This window comes from Mobula hypostoma, chromosome 27 (assembly GCF_963921235.1).
Source record: "Mobula hypostoma chromosome 27, sMobHyp1.1, whole genome shotgun sequence".
NCBI classification, from domain to species: domain Eukaryota; kingdom Metazoa; phylum Chordata; class Chondrichthyes; order Myliobatiformes; family Myliobatidae; genus Mobula; species Mobula hypostoma.
The window spans coordinates 5189013-5205024 of NC_086123.1; the positions used below are offsets into that span (position 1 = coordinate 5189013).

The 16012-nt window shown below is 41.3% G+C and overlaps 1 protein-coding gene across 1 annotated transcript in view; it reads left to right on the forward strand.

Annotated features, from left to right (window-relative positions):
- Positions 1 to 244: 244 nt before the first annotated feature.
- unc119.1 (unc-119 homolog 1) overlaps positions 245 to 16012 on the forward strand; it is a 59837-nt gene continuing 44069 nt past the window's right edge. Inside the window, exon 1 of the mRNA XM_063034210.1 lies at positions 245 to 626. Coding sequence (XP_062890280.1) covers positions 440 to 626 — 187 coding nt within the window. The 5' untranslated portion in view covers positions 245 to 439. The remainder of the gene's footprint in view (positions 627 to 16012) is intronic.

Here is a 16012-nt window from a genome sequence, read left to right on the forward strand (position 1 = left end):
GTCTAGATCCCCACATCCATCCACCACTTTTAGCTGCTCTCGGCTTTTTAAGATACGGTAGAGCCAAAAGAGTAAAGGTTAAGAGTTAAAAAGAAGAAGAATGAGCACCACAGAGGTAGACAGGATGCACTGGGAAGGCGTCCTGCAGCTTACCGCCGAACCGGGGTCGGCGTCCCATTGGCTGCCGGTAACCCCTTGGCGACCCCAGCGCCGCCTCTCCATAGATACCGAGTCTTACCAACCAGCCGCCATTTTAACATCGGGCTCCCGGGGTGGCTGGACTGGGCGGCAGGAAAGGCGACTGAGCGTTGCTGAGGGAGAGACCCGGGAGGGGGGAGAAAAAAGCTCGAGGCGTTGGCCGCTAGCGGTCTGAAGTTAACTCACACACCTCCTCCTCCCCCCTCACCCTTTCCCCGTCCCTCCCTGGGCCGCTACTGAGATGAGCAACTCGGATAACCAGGCGGACGGGAACGAGATGAAGAAGCAGGGCGGCAGCGTGCTCAATAGGATAAAGAGCAGAAAGAACCCAGAGCCCGATGGCTTGACTCCGGTCACCGAGGCCGAGCTGCTGCAGAAGGACTGCATCAACCCGCTCAACGTGCTGTGCCTACAGAGTGCCACCGAGAGTAAGTGTCGGCTCCAACCTCGCAACCGGCGGCTGGTGGGTGGTTGTGGGTGTCCAGCGGTTACCTTCAATTAGGCCCCGGACTGGTTCCCTATCAGAGCCCAGCACTAGGGCCAAGTGTTTGATAACCTAACTGCAGTGAATCTCCTCCTCCCCATTTAACACCCTTGATGCATGTTCGTGTTAAATTAGTATACCCCGATTAAAAGAAGCCGCGCTGCCCATTTGCTTCAGAATTAGCGATTCGCCGTAATACGAGGTCGGTAGTGAGGAGAAGGGTCGTGGAAGATGTCTAGCCATGAAGCCACCCCTTTCTCCATTATCAACTCTTTTAAAGATAAATGCTTTGTTCAGTTGAATTTCCGCAGTGGGCAAACTGTTAAATTAGCGTTACATGTAACTTTAAATACAGTTGCTCATGCAATAGGCTTTAGTAAATACCTTACTTAAGATATTTATTAACGCCTATTACTACCGCCAACAGCAGCTCGCCAGAGTCTTCTGTCCTGGGCCAGTCTTTCAAGTTGTCCCCAGGTACAGCCTATCTTCTTGGTGTACGTCTTCTGGGCGAAAATCATTCCTCTCCCAGAGATGAGGTTTTTGGAGATGCTTTTGGCGTTTCTATAGCTATGAATTTTTTACGGATTGGGGTAGCTAGCCCCATATCCGACCCTCCTTTCGTACCGGGCTTGAGCCCGTTCATGGCGGAGTTGGGTAATTAGGAAGTAATCTGTTTTATAAGCAAGACCATTGCAGATATCCAAACAAACTGCGAATCGTGTGGGGAAAAGTTACAACTTTGGCCTTGGTCAGTACTTCAAAATTACTTTCATTGTTGTGTCTTTCACTTTAATCATTGCTGATTCAATGTTGACTATTTAATGGATATAATGAACCTTGTGAATCATGCTGTTGGAAAGTGATTTTTAAATTCAAAATTTGAAACACCTTAATTATAGTGAACTTGTCATAACATGGTTTCTTTTGCTTCCTTCCCTTTCCACTAAAAGACGGAACTTAATTTACAATTTACTGCCATACACTTAACGTTATTTAAGCATTTTCTTTGATAATGCGGGTACAGACTAGTGATAACTAACGAACCTTGGAAGAAGTAGAAATGAAAGCAGCATTTGCAGCATGCCCATGCATTTTCAAGTTATTTCAACAGCTGTGCATCATGTTTTTCCTTTTTGGTTAGCACCTCCTTGTAGAGGTTACAGAGCAGCCATAAGTGCACGAAAGCCAAATATAAAACAGTTTCTGGGTCTCTGTAAAGCTGACTTCAACATGATTAGCGTTCAAAAGGGAAGCTTAAAACAGCTTCTAAGATCCTGTTTCGAAAAGGTTGACTTCTATATGACAGAACAAAGTCTGCCCATCAGAAGCCAGAAATATCTCAATGTATAAAACAATAGCAGTACAAGAAATAATGCAGATGCTGGAATCTGGAGGCAAATACACACTGTTGGGGGACATAGTGGGTCAGGCTGCATCTGTAGAGACAAAAGGATAGTTGGAATAAGGCGTTCACCAGTAAAGTAGAAATAGACAGAATAAAGAAGTGAGAGGAAGTGTGAGGCAGGAACTGATAGGTGGAACCAGGTGAGGAAGGATATGATGGACAGATTGAGCCAGATGGGTGAGAAGTGGAGTTGGGCTATGGTGGCTAGTAGGTGATTGATAGTGACAGATAAGAGTGGGTGGAAGGCAGATGAAGTTTGACCTGCTAAATTCCTCCAGCTTTTTTTTGTATAAAACAACAGATTTGTGTTTGGTGATCAAAGGACAATTTAACATGATGTGGGACTGGGAGATATAAAGATGGAAATAAGGAGTCAGAAAAAAAGTTAGTGATAGCAAGATCAATACAATCCTACAGATTTTGTTTGGGGAGTGGAGTTGTTTGGGACCTCATTCTTATTTATTGATGGCCTGTTGAATCTCTGCCAATTCTATTGGTCCGGTTCCCCCACTTGTTTTCCTGTAACTGTTCTTTCTTGCATATGTGTCAAATGTCTCAATTCTCCTGCCACACACCTATACAGTAATTTACAGTAGATAATTAACCTATCATCCAGCAGATCTTTGGGATATGGGAAGAAACAGAGGAGCTAGGGGAATTGCTTTTAAAAATTACAACAGTAATATTGTATTTGGTAAAACAAGGAAATGGCAGGCATGTTAAATAACTAGATTTCAAAATATTTACATTGGAGTAAGACATCCCATGGAAACTACTGTTAAATCGGATAAGGAACTCTCCAAACTTGACTGAAATAAAATTAAAAATAATTAAGAAGATAAAGATACTGAAAATAAATCCTCTGACCAGATGGTTCCATTCTGAGTGTCCTAAAGGAAGTATTTTTATTTAATCCTTCTGCCCTTGACTCCTCCAATCTCATCACAATACTTGCTGTTGTTCATGGAGCTCTTCTAAGATTGAAGCAGCCCCCCCCCTTAGATCAAACTTTAAGGTAATTCATTATGATCACCTTTTCCTATTTTCTCCCCCTCCCCCCTTCTTCATGCTCATCTTGTACGCATGATCCATCTACTATTCTCTTGACTTTATTTCCACTAAACTGCTAACCATTCAACTTCTCTCTGGCTCCAGGTTTAGGTATTAAGTTTAATTTCAACAGTTATTATACCGTTTTCTTCAAGTCTGCCACCCATTTAAAATTCTTTTTGGAAACCACACCTCATTTGTCTGTTTCTTGAAAGTTTTTAAATGTGATGTAATCTCTCAGATTTTATGCCCCTCATTCCAAGAGTTGAATTCTTTCAATAAGGTTTCTGTCCTGCCAGAGTACTGCCAAGCTGAAATTTCTTCTTTGGAATATTCAGAAGTCTGTTGTTTTAAGACCCCAAGCTCTGTTCCCTAAACGTCAACTACATTCTCTCCCTGGAATCTCAGGAACTGAACCAGCTAGTTTGCAATATTAGTGTAACACCATTGACCTCAAGATGACCTTTAATAAGCGTATCCATCCTTTTACCAATGATGTTTGCTGGAAAGCCCTCCATCCTAGCTCACCTCCCACCGAATATCTTATGCATTCCTTTGTTCAACTGTTTTAAAGTACTCCTGGTCACTCACCTTCATTCTACCCATTGCTAAGTTGATGTTACTGAAAATCCTCGTCCTTTTGCCTTGACACTTCTTATCCACCCCTCTCTGGTTCCTTCATTAATTATAAGGATTTCACACTTGCTTTCATGTCTGCTCTGCTCCATATCTTGGTTATTTTTTCCAGGACTATGCCTCGCTGATCTGGCTGCCCTCTGAGCATTCCCAAATTTAAGTGTTCCACCTTTAGCAATGCTTTGAGTTGCCAAAATCTTAAAAACCATGACTCGCTTCCATTATCTCTCTACCTTCCTTTAAGTTTTTTTTTCCTTAGAAATTACCCTCAGGCCATGCTTTTAATCAAGTTTTTATTTTTTGTGACTTTAAATTTTAGAAGGGGCTAGGAATGTTTTGCTATGTTAAAAGTGCAACACTTTTGTTTTTGGAGGACAAACAGCACATTGCGTATACCCAATAAGTTCTTTAGAGCTATCTTTTTTGATTAGGTGGTTGAACAATGCTACTTTGCCATTTAAGTAAAGAGGATCAATGCAGGGATTTGTAGATCAGTTAGCTTAGTAGCTTTTGGGAAATTACTGGAATCTGTAACTAAGGACTAAGCATCTTGGGAGCATTTTTACTGAATAGAAAGCGATCAAGGAATCACGTGGGGAAAGCCACAGCTATGAAACCAATCAAATGTTTTTTAAGGCGACAGGAAAAGGGCTTGAAAGGGGGGAAAAAATGCAAGGCTATGGTGAGAGAGTGTGGAAGTGAGATGAGATAGATTGCACATTGAGTTGACATGGGCACAATGGGCCAAATGGCCTCCTTCCATTCTGTAACCTTTGAGATTCTGGCAAATGCATATGTTAAGGAGTTGTACAGCATATAAACAGGTCTTTGGTCTCTTGAGGGTGTACTCGTAAAGCACTTATTTTATTCTCCTCTCATTTCCATCAAATCTACTCTGACCCTACCATTGGTCTACTCATTAGGGGCAACTTATGGTAGCCAACTAAACTAGTAAACTGAAAGTCCTTGGGTTATGGAAAGAAACTGCAGCACAGGAGGAAACCCATGTGATCACAGAACATTGCAATTGTGTGACGCTATCCAATGCTCTATTGTGCTGTGGAGTTAACTATTAAGTGAACTGGGAACTCCTATATCACATTCTAGAAGGTATTTGATGAAATCCCTGAAAAGTCTATCAGCTAACATTAAAGATCGTAGAATTAAAAGAAAATTGTTGGCTAGGTCAGGGAGAAATGAGGCTTACAGAAGATAATGGGCAAATTACACTAAAAAAAATCAAACTACTTAGATGAGTGAGAAATTCGTATATTCAAATTTTTCAGAAACTCAAAGATGAATAGTATTGTAAGAAGTGTTAAAATACAAAGAAATATGAATCGATGAAGTGAATGGACAAAGCTGTGACCAAGTAGGATCAAACATTAATAGATTGGAACATCAGTAGTTGTTTGGTCAGATGACTTAAATTTTCTATATTCTAGATTTGCACAGGAAATAAAGGGAAGCTACTTGACCATTTAGTCTAAATTGGCTCTTCCAGCAACCTAATTAATCTTGTTCCCCTCACTTATTTCCCTGTAACCTATTCTCTCTCATGATGATCACTCCACACCTAACTATACCAAGGGTAATTGACAGTGACAATTAACATATCAACAAATATGCCTTTGGGATGCGAGAGGAAAGTGAGGACAACCTGTGGGGTCGTAGTGAGAATGTGCAAACTCCATGTACGTTACTGGAGGTTAGGATTGAACCCAATATGCAGGAATTATAAGGCAGGAGTGTTACCTGTTGCACAACTTTGCCACCTTTAATGGTAAAGAAAGTTCAAAAGACCACATCACCTACTCTTCACAGGTTCTGTTGAGGAAAAACTTTTTAACACAGAGCATTGTGGTTCTGTTGAATGCTCAGAAGGCAGTGGAGGCCAATTCTCTGGATTCTTTCAAGAAAGAGTTAGATAGAGCTCTTAAAGATAGTGGAGTGAAGGGATATGGGGAGAGGGCAGGAAAAGGGTACTGATTGTAGATGATCAGCCATGATCACAGTGAATGGCGGTGCTGGCTCGAAGGGCTGAATGGCCTACTCCTGCACCTATTGTCTATTGTTCTTGATTGTTCGAATTATACTTTTGTTTTGGTTTTATGGAAGCTGTATGCAGCAATAATATTGCTACTGCCCAAAAATTAAAAACAAATCTGTTATTTAAATTTGCATCAATGATTAAATAAGTTTGGCAAAATCATTTTGCACAAAGTCATTACTTATTATAAATAGATGCAAGAGTGTGAAGCATAGTAATTTAAAAAATTTCGTGATTTTTGTATTGTTATTTGTGTTGGCTTATTTGAAGTAAACGGAGCTGGATCAGCAGTGCCTTGTCTTTGCAAAATAAATGTTTTTTTTTATATTTTCTAAAACTGAGTGAAAGGGTACTTTCTACTATAATCATGATTACATTTTTGAATGAGGAATAAGTTTCTTAGTGAACAGAATAAGTACTCTGTGTGTAAATTTGATAGTAAGCATGCATTACTCGCCTCTTTCGCCTCTTTGGAGTTAGCCAGACTAATCTTGAGGGTTGTGCTTGTATTTTCAGTTCAGAAAATCTGCTTCTGATTGCAGTGGAGTTATGTCTGTGGAAAATGCATGCTTATATATAATGGAGTCATGATATATTCAATGTAGTAAACAGCTGCTGACAATTACCATGCAGATTATATATAAACAAAGGTCAGTTTGATGCACTAATGAGATTCCATGATGAAGCAGTTTTGGGAGAGGCGATAAAGCTCAAAAGAAAATTGTATATGGCGTTCTTTAACAGACTGTTCTTGGATCATTGAAGAATTTTTTGAGTAGAGTCTGCTTGTTGCACCCTTGGTGCTGAAAAGTTGAACTACATCCAAGATAATTTGATTGTCTACCTTCATTTCGAAAGTTAGAATTATTTTCTTTCAAAAACTGTGCTGAAGGACTGCCTGATGATTGTTTTCTGCATTAATCTTGTGATAGCTGCAATTTAGTTTGTATTGATCAGTTGATCATTCTGATACTGAGATAGAAGATGTCTTAGTTTGCAGCTTAGTGAAATTAGTGTGTAATATTATGGTTGAGAGTTGCAGAAGGCAGTTTTCTTCAGTAGATTGATATCAGTCCTTATCTCTGATCAGCATGTAATGGATGTTTTAAGTTTTTATTCATTATGGAGAACTAGCTGTTTAACTTGAGATATTTTTCATGGCTTCCAACATCAATGTTTATTTACTTTGCATTATTTTCTTTGATAGTATTTAGCAAAGTTAACTTGACATTTGGTAGCTAATTGAAGCTGCACCTGCTGTGAATTACTGTGCATTTCTGGCCTATAATTTACAAACTTGTACATTTGGGCATGAATTTTTTTGTCATTTAGTGCTACTGAAAGATTGATTTAAGTGCATTTGTTAAATGTCAGAGACTTGGCATAACACAAAGTAACAAGCTATCAAATATTCTGAGCACATACGTTATTAAAATACAGTAATCACAATGACATTAACACTGCTCAACTAAATTTAGCTAAATGTGGGAGTGTGATTGGTTATAGAATCAGTGAATCAGTGACTGCACTTGTAATGTATTGCTTTCAGATCAAAGGAGAAAATTATGCTTACAAGCTGATTAGTTATCACAGCAGGGATTTTGTTTCAGATTGACACCTTTCTTGGACTTTTTAGTCCTTTCAACTCAACAGTCTTCTATCCTTAGTGTGTTACATCGTACTCGCTTTCTGGAAAGGTTGGAGATTTGATTGTTGATGTCTCATTCTATCTTTTGATATTTCATGAGGGGCCAGAGTTTTGTGAGGAGGTGGAGTCAAATCTATTTCAGCAGAAGTAACATTAAGCTTATGCTGAAATTATATATGCCTTGCGGCTATATCCACTCATGGGGAAGGTTTTGGGAGTAAACCCTGAGGGAAAATCTGGAGCTGGAGTCCCTAGGCAGTCTCACGTTGAGTTCAATGCTGTCTGGCAACTCCTGCAATGCCACTGGCGCCAAACTATATCTGTCTCTGTATCTCTGAATTCACTGGCTGTATGGGGGTTGGGGGAAGTCTGCTTCACAGGCTGGTTCTCCATATTGTATTGTCTTGGCGTGCATATGTCAGCTGGGATGCATTCATGATGACCCTCAACCAATGGAGGCGTCAAACTTACTTTGGCCTAATGGAGATGGTTACCAGCATCTTTTGGCAGCTGAATGAGGCATGGCTTTCAAATGTTCATAGCATTCTGTTGTACTTGATTAGTTGGTAGACTGTTTGTTTATCATTCTTAGTATGTTTAATTTACTATCACACTCCCAAGAAAAATTGCCCCAAAGTGAATTATTGCTTGTAGCATAAATGTGAGAATAAACCAAAAAAATACTGGAAATGCTGAGCAGATCACGCAGCATCTGTGGATGGAATAGCAGAATTAAAATTTCAAGTTGATGATCTTTCATCAGAACCATCATGCTGTGATTCGATGCTGCTAATCTGAAACTACTATTGTTAACGAAGTACATATATGTCACCATATACAATCCTGAGATTCATTTTCTTATGGACATTCACAGTAGGTGCGAGAAACATAATGGAATCATTGCAGACTGCCCCAAATAGGACGGGCAAACAATCAGTGTACAAAAAGAACAAACTGCAAATACAGAAAGGAAAATAAAAGAAATAATCTGTAAGCAATAAATATTGAAAGCATGAGATAAAGAGTCCATAGGACGAAGGAAGCTGAGTGAAGTTATCTCCTGAATAACCTCAAAAGCCTGATTGATGGTTGAGGGGTAATAACTGTTCTTGAATCTGGTGGCATGGTTCCTGAGGCCCCTGTACCTCCTTCCTGATTGCAGCAGCAAGAAGAAAGCATGGCCTAGATGGTGGTGGGCCTTGACAGATAACTGCTTTTCTGTGATAGTGCTCCTCGTAGATCTGTTCAACGGTGGGGAGGGCTTTACCAATGGTGGGGACTGGGCTGTATCCATTACTTTTTTTTCCAAGGACCTTGGTATTCCCATACCAGGCTGGGATGCAGCCAGTTAGTATGCTCTCCACTGTGATTCTACTGATGGTTATTCAAGTTTTAGATGTCATGCTGAATCTGAGCAAAAAGTAGAGGTGCTGCAGTGCCTTTTCTTGTTCCATTATTTCATTACTGGGCTTATTTTATATGCTTAGCATGGGAAGATTTCATAAAGATGGAATTATACTTAAATTCAAGTTCTGAAATAATCATATGTGTGTCACCACTTGCAATATTGTGTTACATTTGGAAAGTTGCTTACTGTTCTTAAAGCACTACATTGTGATCTATTTGTCAGTTTAATAAAATACTGACTGACAATGTTGAGTTTACTATATTTAGCTTAGTGAAATTTGGGGTTTGAGAATCATAAACTGCAGCTACATGGCGGGCAGGGTGTGTCGTACATTCTTTTACTAATTTTGAAACTGGAATGAGAAAACTAATGCTAAATCTTCACTGAAATCCTGGCTCAAGAGTGTGCAAAACCTTGTCTGAAATAATCATGGAGCTTTAATTTTTGGTACAGCCAGTACCTGTAATGTATTTGTACAAAACCTGATGATGATTGCGATTTCAGAAATCCTCTTTGTCTGCTGAGCCTTGATTCTCTCAGTCTAAATATAACCTTGCTATAACAGTGCTTGAGGTCACTCCAAATAGCTCACTGCAATCTTGCCAGGTTGCAAGTGAGAACTCAAGTTCAGTGTCCTATGTTGTCATTCATTTTGATGTTAATTAGTCTGGACTAGTGCCATGACAATTTATTAGTTAAGAAAATAAGTCATTTACAAACAACTTCAGTTAAGCACAAGATGATAGTGGTGTAGCCCGACAAACTGAAAGGCATCTTGCAGTGCAATTATGCACAGCACACATTTATAGGTTTTGTGTATCTGAAAAGACAGTATTTTGAACTGTACCAAATCACTATGAAGCAGTAAGCAATATGAACAATAATAAGACCACCTCTACTGCATCTCCTTTGTCTACCCTGCCTGTAATTTCCTCAAAGAGTTGCAGTAGGTTAGTCGGGCAGGATTTTCCTTTCAGGAAACCATGCTGGCTTTGGCCTATCTTGTCATGATTTAAGGGAATCCCATAGTATTAGAGAGCATTGACTAGATCAAGTTTTTATAGCAATGTTTTAAGTTAGCTATGTGACATCATGGTAATTTGTGAGATGTTTTAATTAGTTATTTAAAATGTATAAGTGGAATTCACATGGCACTTATTTCTCATAAGTGGTAAATTGAATTATTGTAGTCTAGGAGAAATAACATTTCTTTATCGAAAGAGATTTCGGGGGAAGGTGTAGGATGGGTAAATTTAAGCAAAGAAGCAACATTTAGTAGCAATAACTTTTTTTTACTATAATGGACACTTAACATTGTCTCTTGTTCCCTCATTCCTACCACCATAAATATCTGTACTTGCATTGTAAAGAAGCTTAAATGTTCTTCATTATTATTTAATGAGGCAATTGTGTAGTGAAGGGCTGGTGGTGAATTTTTAACCCAATTCAGTTTATTCTAAATTTAAATATAAATGTCCTCCATATAACAGCGATGTGAAAGAATAAGTGAGAAACTTGGTTTAAAAATGTTTGGTGTTGTAAAAAAACAATAAACTTCATAGTTTCCAGAATGGTGTATTTGGATACGTATAATTCTCCGTAACTTCTGCCACCTCCAACGGGATCCCTCCACTAAGCACATCTTTCCCTCCACCCCCCCCCCACTTTCGGCAGGGATTGCTTCCTACGCGACTCCCTTGTCCATTCGTCCCCCCCCCATCCCTCCCCACTGATCTCCCTCTTGGCACTTAGCCTTGTAAGCGAAACAAGTGCTACACATGCCCTTACACTTCCTCCCTCACTACCATTCAGGGCCCCAGACAGTCCTTCCAGGTGAGGTGACACTTCACCTGTGAGCCGGCTGGGGTGATATACTGCGTCCGGTACTCCCGATGTGGCCTTCTATATATTGGCGAGACCCGACACAGACTGGAAGACGGTTTCGCTGAACACCTACGCTCTGTCTGCCGGAGAAAGCAGGATCTCCCAGTGGCCACACATTTTAATTCCACGTACCATTCCCATTCTGATATGTCTATCCACGGCCTCCTCTACTGTAAAGATGAGGCCACACTCAGGTTGGAGGAACAACACCTTGTATTCCCTCTGGGTAGCCTCCAACCTGATGGCATGAACATTGACTTCTCTAACTTCCGTTAATGCCCCACCTCCCCCTCGTACCCCATCCATTATTGTCCATCCTCTGGGCTCCCCCCCACCCCCTTTCTCTCTAGGCCTCCCGTCCCATGATCCCCTCATATCCCTTTTGCCAATCAACTGTCCAGCTCTTGGCTCCATCCCTCCCCCTCCTGTCTTCTCCTATCATTTTGGATCTCCCACTCCCCCTCCCACTTTCAAATCTCTTAGTAGCTCTTCTTTCAGTTAGTCCTGACAAGGGTCTCGGCCCGAAACGTTGACTGTACCTCTTCCTATAGATGCTGCCTGGCCTGCTGCGTTCACCAGCAACTTTGATGTGTGTTGCTTGGTGTATTTGGATGTTGGATCTCTAATTCTAACCTCACTCCTTCTGAACCACTGCTCTCCACTCTCCGCACTAAATCTAACCTCACCATTAAATCTGCCTGGTAACGTCTATTATTTTGACAGCAGCTTGAAAGTGCATACTACTTTCCAATTATAGATATCAGCAAAAAACTGGCTAGATACTTCTCTTGTGTGTTTCCTTTGCATAGAGTTTTCTTCACTGTGTTACGAGAATACACATAAAATTAAGATGTTTGCTGGCCTGGGCTAGCATCAGTGGCATCAGCAGTTGGTCTGCCACCTGCCCTCAGGGGAAGGAGAGATAAGGAACAATGGAGCAGCGTCTGGAGATGTGTAATGAAGGGATGTGGGAGGAAGAGCTGTCTGGAGCGGCTCCCCCCTTTCAACCCTGAACTGTTTGAAGTGATGGACAGGCGATACCCCAGCAGGGGGATAAAAAGGGACAGGTTCGCTAAGACAGAGACACACGCCACCCGAGGTAACGAGACCCTGGAAGCGGTGCGCCTCTCACGAGTGGTGAGAAGTATCGGACAACGCACAGGGTGGAAAGGTACGATCAGCGGGAACCCGGTGTGTGTCCGCCCTTGCCTGGGTGCCGGGTTCACTGCAGAGGATCGACCGCATCTGGAGGAGGGGTCACAGTCGGTGACCTCAGGTGACATCACCAAGGACCTGCCCAAAAGCTGTTTGTGAGCCATCTCGCTGGTCTGTGAGCCATCCCGCTGGTCTGTGAGTGAAGCAGTGTTCTGAATGATCAGTTGTTCCTATTCTGTCTCTCTTCCCCCACCTTGTCCATCGCCATGGCAACGATTACTGCGAACTGAACTACTAAACTGGACTGAACTTTGAGTCATTTTGAAATTGGTCATTTACCCCTAGACAACGATAGAGCTTGATTGATGCTGTTATCTTAATTCTGTGCACATGTGTGGTTATCATTGTTGAATTGTTGCATTTATTATCCTTTCGATTACTGTGTTGCTTGTTTCTTTAATAAAACTTTCTTAGTTCTAGTACTCCAGACTCCAACTGAGTGATCCATTTCTGCTGGTTTGGCAACCCAGTTACGGGGTACGTAACAACTGTTAGTAGTGCTTTTCTTTGGTGTTGCCACGTTCATTAATTGTTTGAACCAGTGGTGCAATGCGTAGTAGAATCACTGCATCATCCTTGATTGTACTATGCTGTTAGTTAAATATATATTAGAGGTCATGGGGTAATGCAGGTGTTTGTTGCAGTGAAATATGTTTTCCTTTTCCAATGTCATTTCTGTTTCTTTAAATAAAAAATCATGTATGCAAGTCTGCCTTTAATGCAATTTTAAATACACTGTAGCCACTTTATTTGGTACACCTGTACATTAATGCAAGCATCTAATCAGTCCTGTGGCAGCAACTCTGAATAAAAGCATACGGATGTGATTACGAGATTCATTTGTTCAGACCAAACATCAGAATGCAAAAGAAATGTGATTAAGTGACTTTGACCATGGAATGATTGTTGGTGCCAGTCAGGGTAGTTCAACTATCTCACAAACTGCTGATCTGAGATTTTCATGCACGGTAGTCTCTGGAGTTTACAGAGAGTGGTGCGAGAAACAATAAGCGTCCAGTAAGTGGCAGTTCTGTGGGTGCGGTCAGGAGAATAGCCAGACGAGTTCAAGCTGACAGGAAGGCATCGGTAACTCAAAAAAAACACAAGTTACAACAATGGTCTGCAGAAGAGCATCTCTGAATGCACATGTCAAGTTTTGAAGTGAATAGGCAACAGCAGCAGAAGACCACACTGACTTCCACTCCTATACCCAATAAAGTGGCCGGCCACTGAATGATATGTGCAGTAGTGGATTGTAAATGCTCAAAACCAAACTACTTTGATTACGAATAAATGTTTAGGCAATGTAGAAATGTTTCTGTTTTTGACCTCTAGTCAGAACTGAGAAAAGTTGGAAAGAATCATTTTAAGTTACAGAGAAAAAGATGAGGAAAGAACAGTGGGGAGGTTTTCTGGTTGGGTAGAAGGCAGGCAAGATTGAGTGAAAGAAATGATGGCTGAAAGGGGTTAATAAAGAAGGTGTAACCAGGTATAGATGAATGAAATCAGAAATGCTGGAAGTGCAGAGGAGGGGTAAAAATGAATGTTGAAAAGTCAGATATAAAACTAGGATGGCTAATTGTCTGTAATTGCTGAATTTGATATTGATCCGGAAGTCTCTAATGTATTAGGTTTTTAAAAAAATTCAAAGTAAATTTATTATCAAAATACATAGGTCACCATATAGAATCCCGAGATTCATTTTCTTGTGGGCATGCACAGTAAATCCAAGAAACACCATAGAATCAATGAAAGACTGCATCCGACAGGGCAGACAAACGACCAATGTGCAAAAGACAATCTGTGCAAATACAAGAGAAAAAAAAGTAAGCAATAAATATCAAGAACATTAGATGAGGAATCCTTGAAAGTGAGTCCATAGGTTGTGGGAACAGGTAGTTCAGTGATGGGGTGAGTGAAGTTGTCCCCACTAGTTCAAGAGCCTGATGGTTGAGGAGTAATAATTGTTCCTGAACCTAGTATGGGTCCTGGGACTCCTTTACTTCCTTCTTGATGCTGACAGCAGCAAGAAGAAAGTGTGGTCTGGGGTGGTGGGGGTCCTCAATGGTGGATGCTGCTGTCTTGCGACAGTGCTCCGTGCAGATGCGCTCAATGGTGGGGAGGGCTTTACCTGCGATGGACTGAGCCGTATCCACTACTTTTTGTAGAATTTTCCATTCAAGAGCATTGGTGTTTCCATACCAGGCCACAATGCAACGAGTCTGTATGCTCTCCACCGCAAATCTAAAAAAGTTTGTCAAAGTTTTAGATGTCATGCCAATTCTTTGCAAACTTCTGAGGATGTGGAGGTGCTGTTGTGTTTTCTTTGTAATTGCAAGATTCTTAATTCTTTGTAATTGGATAATAAGGTGCAATTTCTCATGCTCAGGTTCAACTCGCGGAAAGTATTTGGTCCAGATGGGATAAGACCTGTGCTGAAGTATTCTCCAATACCTTTAACCTCTCATTTCGGCAGTCTGAGGTACCCACCTGCTTCAAGCGGGCTTCAATTATATCAATGCTGAAGAAGAATGTGGTTATTTGCCTCAGTGACTATTGTCCAACAGAACTTGCATCAACTATGATCAAGTGTTTTAAAAGGTTGGTGATGAAACATGACAACTCCTGCCTGAGAAGCAATTTGGATCTGCACCAATTTGACTACATACACAACAGACCCAGAGCAGATGCCATTTCATTGGCTCTTCACTCAACCCTGGAACATCTGGACAGCAATAATGCATACATCGGGATGCTCTTTATCAACTACAGCTCGGCATTCAATATTCATTCAATATCATCTCAAAACTAATCAATAGTCTTCAAGACTTTGCCCTTAATATCTCCTTGTGCAATTGTGCAGACCTGGGTCAGTACAAGAAAACTAGGTATGACTTGCGGAGGGCTATTGCAAGAGTGAAGGAACAACTCTGAGCGAGGTCGGAGCTTACATTGAATGCACATCAACTCTGGCAGGGTTTGCAGAGTATTACATCCTACAACGCGAAATCCAGTGGCATGAATGGCAGCAATGCTTCACTACCAGATGAGCTCAATGGCTTCTATGGCCACTTTGAAAGGGAGAATATCACCTCAGCTGTGAAGATCCTTGCTGCACCCGGTGACGTTGTGGTCTCTGCCTCAGAGGCCGATGTTAGGCTATCTTTAAGGAGCATGAACCCTCGCAAGATGGCAGGCTCCAATGGAGGTACCTGGTAAGGCTATAAAAACTTGTGCCCTGCAACTGGTGGGGGATAGTCAAGGCCATTTTTTAACCTCTCAGTGCTACTGTCAGAAGTACCCCCCGCTCCAGAAGGGCAACAATTATACCAGTGCCTAACAAAAGTAGTGTGAGTTGCCTTAATAACTACCTTCCAAAAGCACACACATCTATGGTGATGAAATACTTTGAGAAGTTAGTCATGGCTAGAATTAACTCCTACCTCAGTGAGACCTGCAATTTGTCTATAGCTACAATAGGTCTATGGCAGACGCAATCTCAATTGCTCTACGTGGCCTTAGATCACCTGGACAATACAAACACCCACGTCAGGGTCCTGTTTGTTGACTATAGCTCAGTGCTTAACACCGTCATTCCCATAATCCTGATCGATAAGCTACAGAACCTGGGCTTCTGTATCTCTGTCTGCAATTGGATGCTCTACTTCCTAAACAGAAAACCACAATTTGTGCCAATTGGTGGTAATAATTTCTCACTGACTATCAACACTGGTGCAGCTTAGGAATGTCTGCTTGGCCCATTGCTGTACTCTTTGTGTCCATGACCCATACCCATGACTCTGTGGCTACGTGTAGCTCAAATGGCATTTATAAATTTGCTGTTGATACAGCCATTGTTGGTAAATCTCATGGATTCAAGAGGGCACATAGCCGTGAGATATACCTGCTAGTTGAGTGGTATTGCAGCAACAACTTTACACTCAATATCAGTAAGACGAATGAGCTGATTGTGGGCTTTAGGAAGGGTAAGATGAGGGAACATGAACCAATCCTCATGGAGGGATCAGAAG